We start from the raw sequence: 24718 nt of genomic DNA on the forward strand, positions 1-24718 counted from the left end.
CGCCCCGGCCGCCCGCTGGGCTCTGCGCGGCCTCCGCAGGTGCGCTGGGAGTGGCGCCTGCAGCGCGGAGCCACCGCGGCCGCGCCTGCTCTGGCCCCCAGCCCTCCTTTCGCTTCCCCTTGGCGCTGGGGGTCTCGCAGCCTGCTTTCGGGAAAAGCCTCTCGTTTCTCCTTCAACCGTGCTGCTATGCAGATCTTTAAATTATCGCTATTATTTTTCATTGTCATCATTTTTTCAGTGGATGGCCAACTTCTCGCACACTGATCTACTGCATTTTCCTTCTCACCCTCCAAAATCCCTAAACAGCAGAGCTCAAGATACCCCTTTTCAACTTTTCCACCAAAAAATATTGTTCAGTTTTTGAGCCCTGCATAAATGCAGTTTTATTTATTTATTTATTTATTTTAAATCAATATGTTAATATTTTTGAGAAACAAGGCAAGGTGTGCTCATCAGCTCCTTTGTTCAGCTGCATGGGGCAGCCAAGCACTCATCCTGTTCAATGTTTTTATGTTTTAGCTTTAAGAAGTGTTTATTGTAGCTCAATTTTATATAGCTCAGATTAATATAACTATGTTGAAGGCAGACTCTATCAGGATTTCTTTTAGAAAGGAGTAAAAAACAGGGAAATATAAAGAAACAGTGAAAACAAATGTGTGCTAGTGTCCTGTAGAAAATGACTTACAGAAACAGGAATAAGAAGAGGCTTTGTACATTCAGTCCGTCAATCCAAAACTCAGGAGAATGCATTTCCCTGTCAAATGTTTGTCAATCACCCTTGATATTATTGGCATTAGTACAAATAATAAGCTTTGTGATAAAATAGATTGGCCAGAAATAAAATAACACGATGTCCCAATGACCTCTTCCTCTCAAATGTTCAGTTCCACTTAAAGCCTTTGCAGAAGAAATGGACTGTAAATCCTGCTGTAAAAGATTTTGCCACATTTAAAATCCTTCTTGTTATTAAACTACGAAAAACTGTCTACCTTGAAACAACCCTTATTTTTGGAAAGGAACTATGACAGGTAATGTGAGCTGAAATTTTTTATTAAGGAGAAGAAACATATGTAGAAATTGGCATTAAAATAAGTAAAGTAAAGCACATTTGCTGTTTGTAATCATGTTGCAATTTGAACAACAGTTGAGGTTTAGATTTAAACAATATTCTGCAGTTTGAACAACGTAACAATACAATAGTATGCAAATGTCAAATTTACTGGAAATATTTTATGTTAAGCTGAACAGAGCATGAGTATTTGAAAATGAAATATAAACTAGATTTTGGCATTCTCTTAATGTGCATCGTTTATGCTAGTACTGTAATACAGGTAAAATTGATTAACAAATTTATTAAAATTTTTAAAAGTATAGCTTAGTGTTCTCAACTCCAGTGTTGATTAACGGTGATTTGTGGTTCTTATAGAACTCTAGCTATTAACATCTAAAATCTCAGTACATTGACATGAAAATTTTAAATTTTCCCACCATCACACAGATCTACAGCATTCTAGTTAGATTTTCAGGGTGCTAAAAGTCCTCACAGGCAAACACACATGATAAAAAATGCTTGCCCTTTCATTTAGGTTAGCCTTGGTAATTTTACAACATTAATCTCACAGTCAGGCTGCTTGGCCTCCCCAGAACCAAGATGCTCAGTTGCACCATCCCAGCAGCATGCTGAGCCACTCTTTGCTCCAGTGCTCATGTTCATCTTGGTCCCCTGTCAGCTCACAGAGCTAAAGTGACCAAAACTGGTCTATTCCTCTCCCCCCGACACCCCCCAAAAAAAAAAAAAAAAAAAAAACTTTTATCAGTATTATCTGGGGACTACTCTGAGATGTGAGGAACAATTGCTAGGGCAGGGAGTCCAGGGCTACAAAAGGTGAGACATTTCAGGTAAGATAGAACCACTATTTCATATTATACCCTTCCAGGAAAGAAGATAATCCAACAGTTTTTTGGGACTCAACACTTTCTTAAAAATTATTTTGGGTCCCCATTTCAGTGTAAATTGTCACTCAAGTATCACCACACTGAAATTCTCATATTCAAAACTAGAATAAGCAATTTGGATTTGATTATACTTTACAGGGGAAGCAGATGGGTTGTGCTTTCCAGCTTCTGTGTCCAAGGAAAAATAGATGATAGCACTACAATAGCTACACCTCTAGTGAGGAGAAGAAAAATTTTAAATTCTATCTGGAATGCCTGAGTTTTAGACAGACGTCAGTAATCTGGCTGTACAAATGTAGCTGATGTTCTCTATTTAAGCTTTGAAATTTAGCATGCAGTTTCCAGTGCTCACTCTTCTCTTTATTAAGAAAGGAATGGAAAATTAAACATCCAGGAATGTTGCTTGAGTGGAAGTTCTAACCTTCTAAAAAAAATGTCTATTCAGTGACCTTGCATAATCTCTTTTTAGCAAAAGACGACTTTTTCATTTAAATATTTCATTTAAATATATATATATATATTTAACAGAAAAAAAATGGAAGAAGAAAAAAAAAAGCATTTATTTCCCATCCTGTGCTGCCACCAGAAATGCAGAAATGATGTTCTCTCTGGAGATTAGGATTCTGCTGTTGACTAGTAGATCATTCCAGTAACTAAGGCAACAAAAGCCTCTGTTCTACTTAGAGGAAATTGGGGAGCTGGCCTAACATGATCTGTAGGTGGATCATATTTTGTTTTCTCTAAAGAACTCCATCCCACCCACTTCATGAACAGAGAACGCCCAGACACTTCCTGTTTGGGTCTCTCTGAGCACTAAGCCAGCACTAAATAATAAACTCATAAAGGGAATTAGGGCAGGTTGAAATTGGGATGGGCGATATAGTCTGCCTTGGCAATCATTCACAGCAACCTGAATCACATCCAGAACTGAGCTGGGCTTAGAGACTTCTATTTATGTAGTGATAGCTTTGAGTATAGAAACACTTTGTGTAAGTATATTGTGTAAATTAAATAGGGTTTTTGTTTGTTTGTTTGTTTTCATGTATCTAAGTATTCGGAACCTTTATTCAAGCTTGGCAATGGATGTCATTAGGGGAGTGCTAGATGCAATAGTGTAATTATTATAAAACTGGTATTATGAAATATTTCAAATGTGTTTGCCAGTGATAAACCTTACATTGTATAGCACCTGTTTTGATTGTTTGGGGTTTTTTTACAATTATTCAAGTTTTTGTTTCTTCACATTAAATAAACTATATATATTAATATGCAGCTCTTAAAAGCAGCATAACTGATTCCAGAAGCCTGAAGACAGGGATGTGCTATATTAATCAACATCAAACCAAGCAGTTAACTACTCACTACAAACTTCAGAGTTGTTTCCATTTCTTCTATACAGGACTGCTAACCATAGAGCAGTGCTCAGATGTGATAATTTTCAAGTGTTTGTTCAGTTCACTGTGATTTGTTAGCAAAATCAATTTATTCAAAGGTTGCCAGAGAAAGTAATAGACCCTTCAGGTGATCTGCCAGAGAAACTTTCTGTGATATTGTTCTTAGAACTGCATCCTCTGTGTTTCTTTGTTATTAGTATCTATTCTTGATCATATTGCAGGATTTTTTTTTATTATTATTTATTTTATTTTATTTTAAACAGTGGTGTGCCTGATATCTTTTATCTTTCTCTTCTGGAAAAAATATGTTTGTTATCATTCTTAAAATTTCTTAAAATTTCTTATATTCCTTTCTCTGTTCCCTAGTATAATACTGACTGAAATAATTTGCACCTTAGACCGTGGTTCCCCACTGCCAGCTGCTGACTTTCTGTTAGAAAATGGACAGCACTGCCCTTTCCCTCCCTGCTTCTAACAGGACTCCTCAACTCCTTACCTTCCCCTGGCACCAAGACTGACAGGATTTCACATGAGTTGATTTACCTCACAAACTCACATTTCAAGAAATTAAGCCAGGAAAAAAAAATAGTTTTTATACTTTACTACTGCTCTAGTGAGCTAATTGGCTCATGAGAGAGTCCAGGGAATGCAGAAGTTGGCATGAAAGCCCAGAAGACAAAGGACAGGACCACACAGCTACAAACCAGAAATGGGAGGATGAGGTGGAAACAGGACTTCTTAATTTCAGCAGCAGCAAATTATTAGATCAGATGAACAGCTCATGGAGTCACTGCCTCCTGTGCATTTGCCAAAAATATGGCTTCAGCAGGCTATCATATGTCAGCATGCAACTACATCCAAACAGTTGACACTTCCTTTACATCACCACTTCAGTAACTGCCTTTTTCATAGATTTTTTTTTTTTTTTTGGAAAGCCATTCTCTAGCAGGATGGAAGCTTTTTCTGTTATTTGCTTATTTGCATAACTATGTATGTTATATGCTATGGTTTATGGATGGCTTTTGGCTGGATAGGAAAGAAAAATATTCCCTGTTACCCCATAGTCTAGCTCCACATGTGAGTAGGGTATGGAGCATCCATAGTGAAGGAGAGGAAGATGATCTCCATGGGATTGACAAGGGGCAGCCATGCTGCAAAGAAACTGGAAGTGTGTAGTTCAAGAGGTATAGAAGATGGAAGATGAGAAAGTAGTGGTCTGATTAAGGCAGGAACACAACACTGCCCCAGAGTTGCAGGAGGAAGGCTCTCCTGGAGACCAGAGCTTTGCAGAATTTGTTGCAACACAGAAAGCCAGCTGAGGCTGAAAGATGAGAAATACAGGATCTGAAGGTAGTGGCCCACCCTATTAGAACACAGTGAGCAGCAGGGGAATTGGCATTTGTGCTCTGAATTTCTATTAGTCTTCAATCAGAAAAGAAAAAACTCAGTTTTCAGTTTTTCAGAAATACAGAAGTATTTCAAAAGTTGTTTTGTTTTAGTTTCTATTCTAAAAAAAAAAAAAAAAAAGAGAGAGAAAAACCTCTTTGGTGTGGTTGCTATTCTGAATGCAAGGAAGATGGGGAGAGAGGTTCATCCCAAAGTTCTGACTGATTTTTGGGAGCCAACCACAAGCAGAAAACCCTCTAATATGTTTGCATGTTAGCCTTCTTGAACAGTGCTGTAATGGCAAGAAGTTCCCAAGAGAGCCTAAGCAGTGGTTTCAGCCCTCCCCCACTTCCAGCTGCACACTGTGCACTCTCACTGCTTTCCTTGTGTAAGCTGGGGTGGTCACTAGAACTGAACTGAGCCATTTTAACAAGCTCCATCAGCAGAAAAGTTAGCCCAACAAAACAAAAAGCTAAAAATGTCCTAAGTTGTTCTGGACTGAAGTCAAGAGACATTCACATGGAAAGGATGATCAGGAAAACATGGCAGTCAAGGCTTTACCCTGATTAGGAAAGCTTGGGAACTTCCGAGAATCAAGCTGATCTTGGTGTCTCATGTCTAAATTCTGTAGAAAGATTTTTCAATAAACAGGCATGTGGGCTGACTAAATGATTGTTCATCCTGTCCACATGCCTCAGTTCCTGAGCTGCTGGGCTGCACATCTGTCCATGGGTGTGCTCCTAGGCTGCCCTGTTCATCAGGTGTTCAGCTACCAATTTGCATAACTGGTGAACTCTTAATTAGGTCAGTAATTGGCATTCCCCAAAACTGACTTCTTTGACTGCTTATCTCTGTGCAAACTAAAGTAGCTCCAACAAGTTGCTTTAAGCCATAATACCGCTTTTAAGTCCCACATCATCTGACTTGCCTATGCCCAGTTCTGATGCGGACACAGCTGCCTAGTGAGTCAGAAAGCAGTCATCAGGGTACTCAGTCTGAAAAACAAGGCAGGAGTTTATTTTAAAGGTTTTTATTTTATTTTATTTTTTCTCCCCTGGCATTTTCTTGTCTTGAAATACTTTAACCTTTTGTTCCCACTGAGGAGAAATGTGTTTTGTTTTTTTGGTGGGAGAGGGGATGGGATGGGAGTTACTGGAAAAATAAATTCCATCTTCAAGGCAGGCCTATCAAGTAACTTTAGAACAGCCTGCCCACCTGTCGTGGGTGTTTCCAAATTTTATTTGGCATGCTTTGCTATGCAACTTCTTGCACTTTTATTACTGAAAATCTTATTCTAGTTTAGTTTATTAGGAACACCAACATTCAAGATGCTACACAGTACATCAGCTTATATAGAACACAAACTCAGATTCTGGGTAGATATCTTGAACATCAAGATCATTTGATCAGACATGTTGCAACTTATTTAGTAGGTCTTTACATTATGTGACCAGTGATTATAAATGATTATTTGTTATAACCAGAATAGTCTCTTTCATGTATTTAAATTAGGAGCGTATGGGTATCCACACCAGGCGGATCTGAAATTATGAAACATCTCAACATATGAGTTATAGCACACACTAACACTTTGCTGCTTGTGTGTGGGCAGAAATCATTTTGGTCATTCTCGAGTGGAAGCATGAAAAATGCCACCATTCAAACAAGACTAGCCAAAACACTGACATTTTTAGCATAAGGAACAGTCCTAGAGAGTTACAAAGATTATGCACATATAATCTTCGAATTTCAGCAGAAGGATTATTGTCATAAATGACACTGGACAACTTTTCAAGGATACATTATGGTACCAACAGAAGATGTACTTAATAAGAAAATCTCTGGGTAAAATTCTGAAGTTTGAGATGTTCAAGTACCGTTTGGCCTTAAATCAACATTTTTTCTTTATTGTAAGAAACGGCATAATTTCATTTCCTGAGGATAATCACATAGTTTCTGCTCCTTTCTAGCCTGAAAATACCTAGTTCTGGAGGGAGAGATTCTTTTCTGTGGATGAATTCTTTAAATAAGCTACAGTGAGTTATAAATGCTGAGTGCAATTAAAGAGTTTCAACAAAGTAAATACTAAACTGCTTAGCTATCAAATGGACTAGAATACCTTTAGAAAGATGGAAATCCCTTTTTATTTTCTTCTAGTAAAGTTGCCTCTTGCAAGAAGCCTCCAGTGACAGCAAGCCTGGTGGGAGATGGGCACCCTAGTGCCCTCCAGAGAAGGGAATGCGCAGCCACTGTCTCCTACCACTCTAGGACTAATGCTCAGCTCTGGCTCACCTTCCTTCATGCTCTCCCATGGCAGAGATTTTTCCCTTGCCTTGGCTTTGAGAAACTGCATAAATACAATAAATTTAGATCTGGTGGCAAAGAGGAGCCTCTCTCCTATTGCCCAAAACCACAAGCTTCCAGACTCTATCCATGGAATCCACCACCCATCCAGCCACTCACACTCCTTCCTTACATAGAGAACACAGCTGTTTCTCAAAATGCACCAGGGTCCCTGTCCATCACCTCTTGTCATCTTTGATGCTACACAGTCATACTCTTCCTCCCACTGCTCCTTTACCCAGTGCCGAGGTGACTCTGCCAAAGATCACCTCCGAGGATGAGGCCACCCCCAGAATGAAGCACCAAATATTCCCCACAACCCAAACAAACGTGGACATTGTTTGTCTGCTCCAATATTTACAATGCACTGCCGGTAATTTATCTGTCATGCAGTGGGGACCTAGCCCTACAATGCTGTGCAATACCTGGAACATTTCCAGTGTGATCTTCATAACCAAACTGACAGTAAAAGCTGAAATTTGGACTGACGAAGCATTAAAACTGGAACAATAAATAATAATAATTAAAAAAAAAACTGCAAAAAAATGCAGAGCGAAAATAGTGCCACCAAAATAAATAAATAAATAAATAAATCAACCAACCAAGCAAAACTCTATAGAATCCCCACTTCTCTAGACAATTGGATATTTAAAGCAGAAATTTAGATAAAAGTCTCCAGACAAAATAGCATATGATAAGGTTAATTAAAGATTACCGTAACGGATAAGCACTGGAACTGTCTGTTAAAGTTTTTAATCTCTTAATATTTTTTCATTTTGCAAGCTTGAAGCTCATTTCATGCCCTAGAATTTTTAATATGTTATGAAATGCAACAATAACTCTAAAAGTCATTTGATAAAATATTGGAGCATGATCAATCAAGTTACAAATAATACATTAATATATGACACATTTTACCATAGGAAAGGAGCTTTTTTTTTTTTTCTTTTTTGTCCTCCTTTTATATCATGAATACAAATGAAAATATAAATAGAAATTTAATTTATTCATACACTTTAGGGGAAAAAAAGACTATTCACTACAATATTCACTTATGAAATGCCTATATTTTTCTCCTTCATACTAGTTCCAAAATTTAGGTCGCCATATATTCATGAATGTTTCTAATCTCTTTTTATGTTCAGGGAATGAAATAGGCTTCAAATTTGTGTGTCATAAGTATGGAATGTATTCCCTGATATTTGGTTGTGGGGAATCCTTCCAGTGTTACAGAGTGACTTATACAGCAGCTGTGATCAAGATGTCTGTAAGTTTTTCTTTTCTGTGCTGTTTACCTGTTCAGAAACTCTTACTGGTTTAACATCTGAGCCAAAAACCAATCAAAATAGTAAGATTTGTATGTGTAGTGTTTGGGGGGGTGATGAGTGTCTTGTGGGGGTTTTGTGGCAATTTTTCAAGATTCTGGGAGACAAAATAGTGGAAAATTAAAAAAAAAGATTTGCAAGAGTCCAGATGCAACTATCTGGGTCAGTTCTATCTACTTAGGATAGGTTTGCAATGAATCAACACCATAATTTTGACATGAATCATCTCTCTAGTTTTTAAGAGACTGATGAGCTACCTCATCGGTGCTGCTCATTCTTAAAAGATTACAAAATCTAGCACAATCTGCATAAATCATCTGAATAAAGCAATATAAGTTATAAAATGCATCATTTTGTATTTATCAATTAAAAATTTTTTTTTTGCATCGACTTCACAGCTCTCTGTAGTGAGTTGTAAATTGGTGAAGTTTTTAGACCATGGTTCTCAATCAGTAAAACTGCTGCTGACTTGTTTGAGCCACTTCTGTGACATTGCTAGTCCTTTGTTATGGACCACAGAGAGGCAAAACTTTGGATTTGGAAAACAGTGACAGGAAGAGATGGGATGGGAAGTGGGTAAACCAAGAATAAACACCAACTTTCCTCCACCAACTTTTCAGAATTCAGAGAAGAATGTTAATATTCAAACCAGAATCTCTTTGAGACATTTCACTGAATATGGGTATACCTTTGGAGTCCAGGTGTTGTCACAAAGCTGAAGGAATATGCAATGTGTCTCCAGTTCAGCTCTCGGTACTTTTTAAGCTTTTTTACCTTTCAACCTGAGGAAACACTGACTCTTACCATAATGTAGTGAGGAAGGAAAATTGTCAATGAAATGCTTCTTAGAGGATTCTTTTCCTTTTTTTTTTTTTTTTCCCTCTGCTAGAAACTAGATGTAGTGATCACATACAGATCTGTATTTACTTCAGTGCTACATTACTGTAACTGAAATTAGAATCTGGACTGAGATATTTGGTGGTAGTTCTGAACTAGTAGGTATGCAAATAGGGTGTAAAATGTTGATATCTGTCATATCCAATAGTTCTGCTCCAGTGAAGCACATTCCTACATTAATTCCCTCCACAGACATGTTGTGTTGCTGACATTATCCTACTAAAAATGTCTTGGACCTTATGCCAACTGGCGTTACAGAAGCTAACATTTTGTTTGCCCAGATGAAGAGGGGAGCACTCACTACATTGTTTTCCTTAGCTATTTTGGGCAACAATTCTCTGAATTGTTCCGTTGCTCATGTTAAGTAATTGACCTAGTTTTGTATTTCTGAATCACACCTATGTGAGATACCAAAGCTACTCCAACAGAGTGAAAACAACACCAAATTTTATCAATTTCCTCATTTAAACGAGAAACAAAATGTGAAAGTGGCATCCTACTTTAAAACACTCTTAATATTTGTTCATAAGTTTCAATTTTGCTTTGTAAATGTTTTCTTCTGTTGATGATGAATTCGCTTTGCAACCTGATTTACACTGAAAACTAATTTAAAATACCAAAACTGTCCACAGAACAAGAACAGTATTTTTCAAAAAGCTCAAAGATTGAGTACTGTATGATCGATCTTATGTATGTCATAGGTGAAACAGATATGAGCTATAAAGAGTCCTGGTGAATCCAGTTAATTAAATCCAGGGGAACAATTTGATTTATCTCAGATATATCACTAAGCCTTCACCTGATTTTTGTAATTCACAAACACACACAAAAAAATAATCTGTAATTTCCTTAAAAATAAGAATGCCGTATTGTCTTGAGCATCACAGCCTCACTTGTAAAATGAAATATCATGTTTTATGCCAGATTAGGACATGTTTGTACTTGAATTGGAGAAGATCAAGGTGGCAACTGAGGGACTTTTTTTTCCATTGTCATCCTTTCTTTGCATTCAAGATAGATATAATACACAGGCATGATTTTATTGATGATACTCTGTGGAGTTTGCCATTGCTCTGTTGATATGTGAAACATAGTATTTAAAATATATTACATAATATTTATTGTTAACAAAAATTACACAAGTATTTCATACAAGTAATTATTGCAATCATATTTGGCTTTCCCAAATATTTTGACTTTGAAAAAGAGGTCCACAACATAGTTTTCCTTCCAGATAGGAGAAACTAATAAACTGGAGTGAAATCCAGTGTCCTGATTAAAATTCTGTTTTTTAATCGCAGTAATAAAAGCAGTAAGAAAATTACAGTTGTGCCTAGATTCATCATTATTCACATCCACTTCTTCTGTTGTCATTCTCTGAATTGTTAAACAGCTGTAAATGTTCACCTCAGAGAGAGAGCACAGCAGTGATAGGGAAAAAGTAGAGATAATGTGTTTTTATGGTTTGTATAAAGCTGCTTATAACTTTCAGCATGGTTATTTAGAAGCTGAATTAAATGTCTGGATGATACCATAACCTTTACACATCAAAATTTGTGAACAACCTACTCCCACCGTGGCCCTCAGAACTCTGTCAGACTCATCAAAACATTCCCAAAGGACTGTTCAGTGTACAAGATTTTTGTTATACTGGAATGATTTTCTGCTAATCTGAGTCAATGGAAGGTGCTTGTATGTGTTTGTTAGGAGATAATAGTCTCCAGATAGAATGGAAAGAAATCTTACTATAGGACTGAATGCTGTTTTCACAAAGTCATTCAAAAGGCCAGTGTAGGATGGACTCAGCCATAAACTCATAATAAACTCATGGCTTCACCCTCATTTAATCCATTATGTGGACAGGTATTGAATGGATTTTAGCCATTAACATGTTAAAATGGAGGAAAAATTTCAGTGTAGTTTTCAGCTTTGTTTTCCTTTTTTTTTCTTTTTTTTTTTTTTCCTAACCAAAATGTGTTCAGTTAAGCCTCTGTTCTGCAAATTTGGTGAAGAACTTACTCTAATGAGTAAAGGCTGGGATTCTGACGGCATTCAACGTGGGCCAAGTAGGGGTTTAGTTAGTTAGTTAGTTAGTTTCCCCCTTTGGTTTGTTGTTTAAAGAAATGTCATTGGTATATTTCAATAAATGTATTTGTACAAAGTCTGCTTTTAATTTCAGGAGATCCTAACTCCAGCTTCATCAGGCTTATCTTCGTGCTATTGCTGGATCTTTAATTCTTCTTTTGTTAGTCTCTTAAGAGTCTGTATAACTTTTAACAGGAATCTGGCTGAGCCAAAAAGGAAATCATCTCAATAATGCTGCATGCCATTGCTTTGTGTACATCTCATTATCGCAATATGCTAAGTCAGTCAGAGGCTATGCATGATATTGAAAACACAAGAGGAAGTCCTTATGAAAGTAAAACTGTTCTTCGTAGTAGAAGACTGGTAGTTCAAAATCCTCCAGATGTCTGAGGGTTGATCAAAAATATAACAGCACTAGATATGCAGTTACTTACAGGACTGCTCTTTATCTCAATGTCATATTGATTTATTCTAAATATTTTGTCAAAGGTTCTGCATAAAATTGGGGAAAAAATGGGATTGGGATTACTTTCGTCACTGTTAGAGCAAACAATTCAAAGCCTTACTGTCAAAAAGAGTAAATGTACTTGTGTTTTCCTCATCTTCATTTTTTAAACTGCTAACACTGTCATTCATTCTGAACACCCAGATTAGAAAGAGTAAAAATACCATTTATTCAAAAGACCTTCTGAAAACTTCATAGGAAAAGAGGAAGCCTTGCATTTATACTCATAATCCCTTACCTCCTAACAACACTCATCTGCTGGAGAGAGAGAAGTGTTGTAACATCTGGCTCAGCGTGGTAAGTTTTCATCTTCTGTTGGGAGGGCTGATGTCATGTAAGGAAGTCAGGGGAGCAGACTAACTATTGTAAATGAGAGGCAGCAGCGGTACTTATCCTGGGAGCTGGGACTCGTGGATCAGTTGAATGACTGCCTGCAGCCCCCATGTGTTGATTCTGGCCCATTAACCATCCTATTAATCTTCAAAAAGCTTTAAAGTGTGAGTGTTTGGTAGAGTGAATATAGGTGAGAATTTGCAGGTGTCATTCACATAGTACAGCCATCTTCCTCTCTCTTTTCAAAAAACAATTCTCCTAGTCTATTAAAGAACAGAAGGAAATTCTTTCTACCACCATTTACCCTGTCTGAAGTTTCTGAGAGTATCAGGATTTTTAATATTTTGCAAGACTGCAGTAAAGATGTAAAAGAACAGAAAGTAAGCTTATAAGAATCAGAAGAATATTTGTTTTGGAAAATTTATACGCTTCATTCAACCCACATCCTTTAACTTTCAGTTTTTGAGTGTCACCACAATATACACTGCTGCATGAGTCATCTCAGTCCTGTATCAACCAACATTTCAATTCTCTGTAATATTCTATTCTTTTGGGAAGGAACAAAGTATGAGAACTGGGCAATTTTAGGCAATTCAAAGGTTATACTATGCTTGACACCTGACTTCACTTTAGTAACACCTGCCTGAAGAATAATTAGCAGGCCACTTTTAAAGAAAGAACTTCCATACACCACAGATGGCATTTTTCATACCAGACAGGCAACGATGTATGTTGGAAGTAAGCCAAACTGTCTGCAAAAACTGTGAGAAATTCAAGACAGACATCTGAGTGAAAGGAAAGTTTTACCTTCCTCAACACCCCTACACACACACACCCCTCCAACATTCAGGAACATCTGTTCGAACCTACCTCTGTATAATGTGCTTTATTTTTCTTATCTACTAATGCTACAAATCATAGAAGAAGGAAAGCAGCATAGCAAGTTTCTTCTATATTGGTTATGAAACCTATGATTTAATAACATAATGTGATGACTTGCCAGCTATAGAAATCCAGTATTATATGACTCTTGTCAGAATCAAGAACAAAATTTTCTTAACTGGCTAGTAATATGGGGTCCTCAACTCACATTTCCATAAAGTGGTCCTAATTTCCAATGTGTACTCGAAACTTTGTTGAAATCAGGATACCGTGTGTCATAACAGAGGCACAAAGTCAACAGTCACTTTGGAAATTATTGGCTAATGTCTTAATCTTGGACTGCTCACTGATTTGTATGAACTTTTGTGTATACTTTGGGTTAAATCCAAATCCCTGTGAAATCCATCGTAATCTTTCCATTGCCATCCATAGGCTTTAGATGAGGTCCTTTGCTTCATTGGAAGAGTTTTTACTTCTTTCTTGCAAAAATATTCCATATAAAAAGAATCCTGAGAACTCTTCATAATATTCAGTCCTAAGAATCACATACCTTATACATATATACTAGTTTTAGAAAAGTAACAAATCTATGTTGCATTTATTATCACTTATAAATTAAAATCTGTGAATTTTTCTGCAATTCCAAATAAGTATATGCATGAGAATTATAGAAATACATATTCAAAATTATTTACAATATGTCTTAATTACAATCTTTTTTCCCCCATGTTAATTTTTAACTCTCTTAAATGCATTTCTGTGGTGGTTGCATAAAAATTTTCTAATGTCACTTTTCAAGACAAATTTTTAATTTGGGAAAATGCCCATTTCAGTATTTTTTCAGCTGTGCATGTGACTTTCTTGGCAAATAATGCAGTAAGCATTCAGAATAGGCAAATTTCTAAAAAACCTTCAGTCCATAAGCAAAAATAAGTAGCATATACAATGTCTCTATATTAATATAGTGATACTAAAGATAAGAATATGTCTCTAAATACTAAACCACTTTCATTGTTATCTGCCACGTTCATTGCTTCATATGGTTTTGCAGTTGAGATAGGTCAAACATGCACACTCTTACAACATGAAAGATATAATATTTTCATGTGATTATAAGACAAGAAAATTCCTAATGAAAACAGTTGTTGTGAAGTTTACTTGATGGATGAGTGTATCTGAAACTTGTTGCTCATGAATGTAAAATAACTTTTTTCCAAGGTTCCTCATAATGGATGTTAAATTTTCAAAATCTATAAATACAATACAAACAGCAGAAAGTATTTATGGTCAAATTTTGTCTCTCTCTTGAGCGTAGACTAATAATTATATTTTGTTAGACATCACAACTTAATATTTAAGTTCAAGTACACAACCTTAATAGATTTAAACTTAGTAGGTAAAAAATGTATATAATAATGATATTTCTGCACCAAAAAAAAAAAAAAGTATAGAAAGAACAGGGGTGTGGTAATATGCTTTATTCCAGGCAACAAGTCTTCTGAACAGAACTAATTCTGTCTCTATTACTATTTAATGTCCTGGATCTTTTTTTTTTTTTTTTTTTCTATCTTATTTCAACTATATTTTTCATGTGTGGTTTGAAGAACTCTGTATTTACTCTTTTGTGTGAATCGTCTGTCAACAAAAGGATTCAGGGTCTCAGGAGTCATCACAGAAATCAGTCAAGGACCAAATAAGACAGGCAAAAAGAGAGAGAGAGATGGAGAAAGACAGAGAGAGAAGAATGATGAAGTCTCAGAGCACAATTTGTAGGACACTGAAACTAATCCCAAAAGGCTTGCTGAGACATTGACATAAGGTGACCAGTACAAATTATTTGAGTCTCTCATAATTTGCCCAGTAAAAATATTTTGAAATTTACCCTTCTTCAAAGACTTTTTGGAGTCTGTCTACAGAAAAGCACTGAAAACTAAAGGAACTATTATTACTTCCAACTATGACTATTATTTAACGAGCTCTTCATTTCCAACACTTCACAGGGTCTTCTATAGTTGTTGATACTAACCAAGTTTAATGCCCAGATGATTGTTTCCAACTGAATGGAAGTAATGTTTCACCAAATTTCCACAGATAGGAGTAGTGACAGTTCAGATGCCAGGAAAAGGACAATGGCTAACAAACTTGCATGCAAAGCTTGGGCAGAAATAATAAATAACTGTGAATTCAGAAACTTCTAATACATTTGGTGTTTATACAGATGACTGCGATAATGTCTTATTACGCTATATGGAGGCCCTGTATAACAGCCAGAGGCCTTAAATTACATTGAAATTGACTCCTATACTGCAGCTTTCAGCTGTAACTTACATCAAAAACTATGGGTCTTAAATGAAAATTGATAGAAATACATAAAAGCGAATGAGCTCTAGTAAATTCTTATTAATCTGAAGCAATCATGTTCATCAGCCCTATGCCAGTTATTACAGCCTATCAGGTACATTACCTTTTTTGAGTTAATATAAACATCAGGTTGTGTACAGAATTCTTCCTTTCAATCCAAAAACATTGCATAATAATATTAAATTACAGTACATCATTGGTTAAATATTACTCTTTAAAATTTCTCAAGTCTTGTAGCTGATCTTAAATACTGAATGTAGGCTATTAAATACAAGCTCACCCAAGAGACATAAACTGACTGAAGCCAGGAAATTCTAAACGAAGGCTGAAGCTGACTTTTTGTCCCTACCTTATATAACTATGTTTCCTCATAGCTACTAAGAGTGCATGTCCTAACCCTGTTTCTTTCTTTATTTGTACAAATAATATTATTGCAGCAGTCAGAGTCTTCATTTAAGAAAGCCAGATACATAAACTACCTTGAAATGTGGTCCGTGGTGGAAGGACATAAGTATAGAATCACTCTTTAAGCTCTATTTTTGACTATTTTGGATCTGATGAAAAGAAAAAAAAAAAAAAAGAAAAGAAAAGAAAGGAAAAAAAAAGGTTTAGGAAAGATAAGTATTTAATGAAAATCCCAAACTACTTCCATTATGTGATTAAATAAATCATGCTAGCTCACAATGGTGTTATTTTAACCATACCTCTTGAAGAGCTATTGCCAAAATAAACCTGAAAACAATAAAGCCATAGTAAACAAAAAGACAAAATGAAAAGTCAACAGACATAAAGGAAGAGAAGGAAACCCTATAAATACTGTATAGACTTGTACCTCCAAGACAGAAGAAAAAAAGAAAAAAGAAAAAAAAAAGAATTCCAATCATCTAACATGGCTGAAAATTAAACTGTTAAACATTACTCTCTTTTTGCAGTCAGATTTTCTGTGTTTGTATATGGTCTATCTCTGGCTTGGTGATATGCTGACAGTAAATCATCAAAGAGCAGTGGGCTCCGGCAGACAAAGTAACAAAATTCATGAAGGATAAGACACAAATGTGATTAGCCACTCTATATTATCAGAAACATGTATATTATCAGGAATATATATATCTATATCTGTATTATCAGGAAAATATATAAATATATATCTACACCTATGTTATCAGGAAAAGATATAAAACAAATTAGGTTTCATACCACTTCATTCTGCCACCAAGTGCCTGCACAACCTTGGGGAAATCACAATCTTAGTGTATGACTGTGTCCATCTGTTAAATGGTATACTCTAAGCCATACTGTATGACTAGATTGGTAGAAGAACCCTCTGTTAGTCTGTAGACAGACAAAAAACATTAAATATAAAACAAAACTTCGAGTTTTGCCTTTATCCATAATTGTTCTCAGCAACAAAATTATGCTAAAATTTTGATACAAAATCATAATATGTTGCAACAGATGGTTGATCCCAGAGGCTTCCATAAGCTAGTTTTTGAGTAATTGGAGTGTTCAGAACAAGCCCGAACATCATCTGCACTGATGAGTCCTTAACAGACCTGCTACCCACAAACCAGTGTTAAAGAGCAGAGGGTTCACTGCTGCTCTGTGCGGCTTGAACATGAGCTAGCTGAAATCTGGAAGAAGCATGTCCGGACTTCTGTGAGGCTGTGCTTGTAAGTAAATTCCTTCAAAACCATGGTAGGAAGCTCACTGTGCTTAGACTTTATAGCTTCAACCTCTGCCAGTGTGCAATCTCTACACCATATTGCACTTTGCAATGGTGTGCCCACAAAACAGTTGTTTAAAGCCACTGGAGGTCTTTAAATAGTCTACATTCAGTTAGCGCCTTACAGCCACATTCAAAGTCTTAACTGCTTTTAGAACATGGAAGATGATCAGTTTGTTAGTCTCCTTTTCCCCCCACTCCCTCCACCCCTCCACCCCAAAATATAATGTTACATAATTTGGTGTTCTGTTTGAGATTTATCTAAACAAAAACATCTAAGCAAAAATTCTCCTCGCACTTTAAATCCATTTGCATATTTCTTTCCCTTCTCTCAGCTCTTTAAATCCCAGCATATTCAGCTAAACTAAGAAAAAAAAAAGAAAGAAAGAAAAAAAAAAAGTCCATACTTCTCAAATGGAAAAACTTCTTCCTGGTAATGAGATTATTATAGCTCATGTTTGCCCTCATCACACATATTGGCTGCCTCCCCACTGCAAGTATCCTGATCAAATCACGGTGCCACTCACATAATAATATATCTCTCAAAATGCCTTAGGCTAGGAAGACATTTCAGGTAATGTAAATAAAGCACTTCCATTTGTTCTGTGAAGTGTCAGCTCAAACTTGCCTAAACACTTTTCAGGTTCAGTCTTAAACTGCATATGAAAGACAACTACAATTGATTCTGTAAGCCTGAAAAGGTACTTTTGGCAACTACAGTATAAGAAAGGTAATAATATTCTCTTACCTCTTTACTAGCTAAGTGAGTCACATAAAATTTGACTAAGTCTCTGTTGTCAAAATGGGTGGTATTTCAAAATTCAAGATGATTTTTTTCAACTTTTTATTATATTTTTTTTCATTTTGAAATTTAGCTATAGTTCACTTAGCAGGGAGAAAAACTAGTCAAAAATAAAAACTTTTAGTCTGGATCACTTTTTTTTTTCTTTTTTTTTTTTTTTTTTCACTTTGGTAATCACCAGCAACATTCAAAAAAACTTTCCCATCCAGCCATCAAATGAAAAATACTAAATATTCACAAGCTGTTGGCTTACTTCTCTATCCTGCTCACATTCTAAGCAATTTTGTATGGGAAAGGCATTTGAAAAAGAACTGAAAAACAAAAGCACAACTCCGTAACTGCTGGAATCAATAAAATGCTCTGAAGTCTTTAAAGAAATGAATTACCCATTGCTTGGATATTTTAAACTAAAATGATCATGACAACAGTTAATGTGCAAGAAAGATCAAGCCTACAGTGGAAAGGATTTGGAGAACAGACTCAGAGCTCTTGATCGTGTTTAACTTTTATGATGTCCTACTGCTCCTCATAGCAGATCTCCAGTGAATGCTCATAAGGACATACACATTTCTTTCTTGCTCTTTTTTTCACCCTGCTCCTTCTACCACAGAACCCAGTCCAATTCATCTCCTAATTTTTTAGAGGTATTTTTGTTTTTTTCTTCTGAACAACTTTATTAAACAAAGGCGTGATCATGTAAGTGTGTGAGTTTCCTTATATTTATTCATTTTTAATCAATTTCAACAAGATCCAACAAGTTAACCCTCTATATTTGTTTTAGATCTGGAAAAATGTTTGAACAGAGTCTTGTTGGTTTTGGCTGAAGATATCATTAGCTGCTAGATGCCTTTTTCCTGCTAAAGGAAAGAGTTTTGCAAATGGGTCAAGGTAGAAGGTTTATACAAGATTAAAAACTTAAATTTGAAAATGTAACTTTGTGTTGTCCACAGATAACGCTCCAAAAGACCCAAGAAAGGCAGAACTCCATAGGACTTTTGCAAAAAATGTTTTAAGTTTCCTATGAAATCATTGTAGAGAGACAAGAATTATTTAAAAAGGATTATTTATTAAACATTTTTCTTTACAAAGTACAATCAATGGTTTGCATTAAATTTTGGGTTTTGGTGTTTGCCTGTATGTACACAAAAGCTTATAACAGAAAATATGTCTTGATTTAACATGTGGGACACAATACTGAGTTACTTTCATATTTTGATTCCTACCAACATAAGCAGTTGATAACAACTTTCAGTTTATTTGCTGTTTTTTAAACTGAAGATGAAGCAACAACATTTCTGCAGAGTGTCGGTATTTATCAACGTACTCAGTGATGACAAAGTAGAAATGAATAATCTTTTAGGGGTGGTTCCACTGAGCATGAGTGGAACTTGAAAATTTTCTGGCAGGTTACTGGACTATCCTTATGATCCTAAAAGTCATTTTTGCAGTTATAAGATAAGAAGAATTGAGGAGCTAGGTAAGTTTAATAATACCCTATTAGCAGCAGTTGATAGTAAATGCAACATAACATTTGTTTTGTCTGTCATACAAGGACGTGTCCTAGCAGACACTATTGTATTGTTCTCTACTTGAACAAAAGTATCTGCATGTATTGTATGTCTTTGGAGAAACAAAACAAAAATAAAGAGACAAAAAGCCATTTATTGTCATGAGTGACTATTGCCATCAGCTAATACGAATGCATTGCTAAAATTAGTGAAGACAGGAAAATGCTGTAAGGTAAATATATACAGAGTTAAAATACATTTCTTATCCACTAGATAGTGATTTTGTGGCACTGTGGTTTTCAGAATATAACGTCTGTTGAGAGCAATGTAATTTTCAGTGCAAGCTAAAGCAAAAATACCTGCCCGCTGTCATGAACATGACAAACAAATCTGGAATGTTCAAAGTAAGTTCTTCCACTTCTCCACACTTGAGGCACCTTTAAGACATGGCACTTACTGTAAACCATCTAAAAATCAAGAAAAGCAGACACAACAAGCCTGAATCTTCCATAACAACTCTAAAAATCACTGCCAGAGTCACTTGCATACGTAAACGATGCCTGTGTAAGGCTTGCCAGCAAAGCATCTTTCCTGAGAACGGAGCTGGGACACTCTCTGTATATCATAAGTGTGCATGCTCAGAGCTGTGATCACTGTCATGGCTGTCGTCGTTCGCTAGTGAGTCCCCTGTGTGCTGGAGACCAGCTGCCCCAATGCCAGAGAGCTCGGAGGGGAGCAGTGTGCCCTTTTTCACATTCACCAGTTCCTTTTCCCGGGCTGCTGCCCCTTGCTGGCCCCCTTTTACCCGCTTCCACTTCATCCGTCTGTTCTGGAACCAAACTTTTACCTTTGTGGAAGAAAAACAAAACAAGAAAATAGAAATGGGGTCACTGGTTGGTAATGATCTTCCTGGACATAGTACAACACTGTCTGTTTGGTAAAAAGCACAGCAAGAGCTCTCTGAGGAGTGAGGGATCAAGTTTGGGATGTGATGTGAGTGCTAGGGATGTGAGGGTAATGACCGCAGAGGATGAAAAAGGGTTACATCAATGAGGCTGCAGGACCAGCTGCAGTATGCATCACTGCTGTTGTGCACTCCACAGAAAGACCTCAGAACCCTTTAGAAAACATTGGAGAGTTAACATGCTCTTGGAGAATGCATTAATTCTGCAGGTAGAGATGTGGAATAAATTCAGATGAGAATGGAAAAGAAATTCAGGGCATGAAAGATTAAAAATATATCTGCACATTTGAAGTCATATTTAACCCTGAGATTTTACTCCAGATGAAACTCATTTCCCCTCCTTTCCTTCTCTGTATAGAAATATATGGGAAAAAAAAAAAAAAAAAAGTAAACCTAAATTATTTGCACAGTTCCAAAGTACCAAAAGTACCAGCACTGCAAACCACAAGGACTTCTTTCAATAGTCAAAAGAAAAAAAAAAAAAGGATGTGCATAGCATCTGTCAAATATATTAGACCATATTAAATCAGACTAGACGCTGATTTCAAATCAGCTTAAAATGCTGTCACTGAAAGCACTATTTGTGAATGAGGAGAAGATTTTGGGGGTTGATCCATTTAGAGTTAATGTTGTTAAAAAAATCATGCATGTATGTCTGCAGCTCTTAATAGGAAGGTTCCACAGGAAAAAAAAAATAATATCTTCAACTTTTCCCTTGGAAAGAAAGCATGTAAGCTTGCAATGTCGGTGTATCCTCTGCTGTGTATAGCAGAATGTGTTTCAGAGTTTTAAAAGAAACAGCAAGGATCAGTCACAGCAGGACACATTGTACAACATGAGTAATAGAGCCACAAAAATGCTGTTTTTCTGAATCTGTCTTATACATCCAGGAAACATCCCAGTGTTTAACCTTTAACATCACTTTGAATTTTACATTAAAACTTTATTACAATTGAATTGATAGTTGACTTCACTATTTATATGTACACATGTGGGAAGGAAGAAAGGTGTATTTGTGGTGTTTTTTTTTTTTTTTTTTTTTATAGTCTATGTTCCTGTTAAAGCCAATGTGAGCTGTTAAAGCCAACACTTGGGAACAGAGCAAATGATTCCAGGTTAGTTAAGAGCCTTAAAGCCTAGCACATCCTTTCCTTTAGTCATCTCAATAGAACCAAAGCATCTGGTTTGTACAGTGAAATGAGTGTAAAGGGGAAGGTATTTGGTACTGGCTGCTGTGATGTTGGGAATTATCACACTCGGGTCACATATCAGAGATGTCCGTTGAAACTGTTTTCAAAAGGGTGCAACATTGGTACAGAATTGGCAGCTCTCTGGGGGAACTTAAGATGACAATTTGTTTATTTATTTATTAAGACAGTGAAGTTTCCCTTGTAAAAGCCAAAACTACACTGTTGCCAGAAAATGTAGTAAATGCAACTGCAGGCACAATCCAAACATCAAAAATCAATAGACTTTGAATTCAGCCTGGTACCACAGAATATTATCACTCTTCTTCTGACAAAAGGGCCTATAAACTTGTATTCAATAAAAGAAATTACAGGATTGGAGAGATGTTTTAAAGATCTAAGCAATTCTCAGAATGTTTTTATGCCCTTAAACAAAAACAAAATGATGATACATACCAGCAATGTATCATATAAAAAAAAAAAAAAAGAAATGTTTCAATGCATAACGTGAATTCCACCCATTTTAATTTTAACTGCAATATCCACTATAAATAAGAGAGGCCTGGGCATGCCACCACCCATATGCATCCATTTCTTTTTTGGCTACTTAAGAAACTGAAGCTTATAATTTTAATAAATTATTCTTTTTTTTTTCTCCCCTTTTATATATATATATATATTTATAATGTGGACCACTTTACAAAATTGCAGCACAGACAAGTCTGTCTCCTTCAACATTAAAATCAGGAGAACTGAGTGGCACCAGCTTCCAGGCAATGAGCTTCCAGGCAATGAGACAGGCAGGGGAGTACCTCTTATCACTGGTGAAAAATTAAAAAAGAAAAGAAAAGAAAGAAAGAAAGAAAGAAAGAAAGAGAAAGAAAGGAAGGAAGGAAGGAAGGAAGGAAGGAAGGAAGCTTTATTTCTTTTTTGTTGTTAATGACTTCAAATAATTCGCAACTGATTTACTTAAAGAATATCAAACAAACAAACAAAATCATTATTTGGTATGCCAAAGATTATTTTCAAAGGATAGAAATTAATTATAGTTGTTTATTATTAGAAATGTTGTGAGTTTATTTTTATGTAATTTAAGCGAATACTTTAGGTATTCTTTATATATATATATATTCCTTATGTCCTCCATTTTAAAATACTGAAATCCACTTTTGACCAGATCCAAAGTACATTAATGTTACTGGGAGTTTTCCCATTGAGTTCAACGAACTCTAGATGAGGCCCTTAATGCCCAAGTGCTAATAATATGAGACAAGTCCTTCACTTGTTATTTCCTCTGAAGATCAAATTCAGATATAGGAATTCTGAACTTCCTTTGGAGCTGAAGAGTCAATTATGGTGGGTAGAGTAGTTACTGATATGTGATCCATCTATATTTTTGTAATGGAAAGGAAGTGAAGCAAACTGTGTGAATGAAGTGATAATTTATTTGAAGTAATGGAAAACTGTGTTTTTCAATTGCCCATATCGTTTGAAACTTACAGGTGTTGCACAAAACATGCATCAGAACAAAAAAAACTCAGAAAGAAAGGTTGCGGGGGGGGGGGGGGAGAGGGGGGGAGGGGCGGGGAAGGAAGGGAGAGAGAGAAAGAGAGGTGTGTGTGTGTGGAGAATGTGAATGAAAGAAAAATAATGAAATTCATATATGAGCGAGAGAGGGAAAGAGTGGATAATGAAGTGAACTTCAAAAACTCTTGAACATTTTTCCATTGAAAAAAATATTTTTTCCCATGTACAACTTTTGAAAAAAAAAAAAGTCCTTTAAAAGCAATTTATATATCTACAGTGACAAACTTGACACTGTAGGAGCTCTTTTATTCTGTTTTAGTTAGCTCCAGCAGGAGCCAAGGGTGCTCACCACCTCCCAGAATCAGGATCTGAGTGCCTATTATTTATTAAAATGCACTCCCTCTTCTCCACCCTCTGACTAGCACAGCTTAACTGTATAGAGCAAGCATATGTATAGATGGAAAACAAAGGAAGTGAAGGGAAATGAATAATATTAAAGATGATGGTAGCATTAACAGCTGTTTCTAAATCAGCACTTATGAGCCAGTCTATTGAGCACATCTGCTTACTGGCACGAAAGCATAGCATCTTTTCCCTTAGTCAACAAGTTGTTTAGCATCTGCATCTCCACATCTGATGATTAGACTGTTACTTAAGATACAAGTAAGATTTCACGTTACAGGTCTCCTGATTTACAAAAGAAATGTTTTTGCTGTGAACAATTTTTTTAAGGAGTAGTCTGAAGGAATCATGGGGCAAGATTCAAAAGATGAGGGCTGACATTGTTGATGTCTACATTACTAAGTTATCAATATATACTTAGGATATACAGGTCTTTAGTAGGCTTAAGAGCCACACTATATGCTGTCTTGCCCGTGTATCTTCAATATAACTTCATGACGTGGATGGACATCAGTGTATCATTTTTGGTTCCAAATGAGCATATCACCTCAACTTCTGATTTAATACTCCTTCTTTAGTGGAGCCCTTCAGTCACATTAAAATTAAGAATAGTTGCCATGCTCTGTAGAATATTTCCTCTTGATGTGGGATTTTAGCATTCTACACTTATAGAGAAAAGCTAAACAGATATTTTCTACCATTAATGGTTATTTCTTAATAAAGACATTCTTGTCTGACAAATGAAAGAATGACTGAATTCAAACAACATAACTACTGCAGTTGCAATGTTTTCTTTTTTCTTTCAATAAATATAAATTTCTCTTTCAAAATGCTCTTTTCTAAAATCTTATCTAAAATTAAGTTTTCTATTCCAGATTTTAGTGGTATTAGTCCCAAGCAAGGTATAAGGCATTGATACCTCACAAACGTGAAAAATTAGAAACAAGAGGGCTGCACCACTCAAGACTGTTATTTTGCTATAAGGGATACATATTTCTAAGCATGAGCCTTTGAAGTCAGTATTCCAAATTCCATGTGTTTTATTACAACTAAATGATGTGTCAAGAAGACCAAATCACTAAGTCTTTTAAGTTTCCTGCCCCATGTCAGCCATTGTCCTTTTTCTTTTATTGTTATT

The 24718-nt window shown here is 36.0% G+C and overlaps 1 protein-coding gene across 1 annotated transcript in view; it reads right to left on the minus strand.

Annotated features, from left to right (window-relative positions):
* Positions 1 to 19038: 19038 nt before the first annotated feature.
* Positions 19039 to 24718, minus strand: part of MEOX2 (mesenchyme homeobox 2) — a 54828-nt gene continuing 49148 nt past the window's right edge. Inside the window, exon 3 of the mRNA XM_035562427.2 lies at positions 19039 to 20347. Within this exon, the coding sequence (XP_035418320.1) occupies positions 20123 to 20347 (225 nt within the window). The 3' untranslated portion in view covers positions 19039 to 20122. The remainder of the gene's footprint in view (positions 20348 to 24718) is intronic.

Source organism: Cygnus atratus, chromosome 2, assembly GCF_013377495.2.
Source record: "Cygnus atratus isolate AKBS03 ecotype Queensland, Australia chromosome 2, CAtr_DNAZoo_HiC_assembly, whole genome shotgun sequence".
In the NCBI taxonomy this organism is placed as follows: domain Eukaryota; kingdom Metazoa; phylum Chordata; class Aves; order Anseriformes; family Anatidae; genus Cygnus; species Cygnus atratus.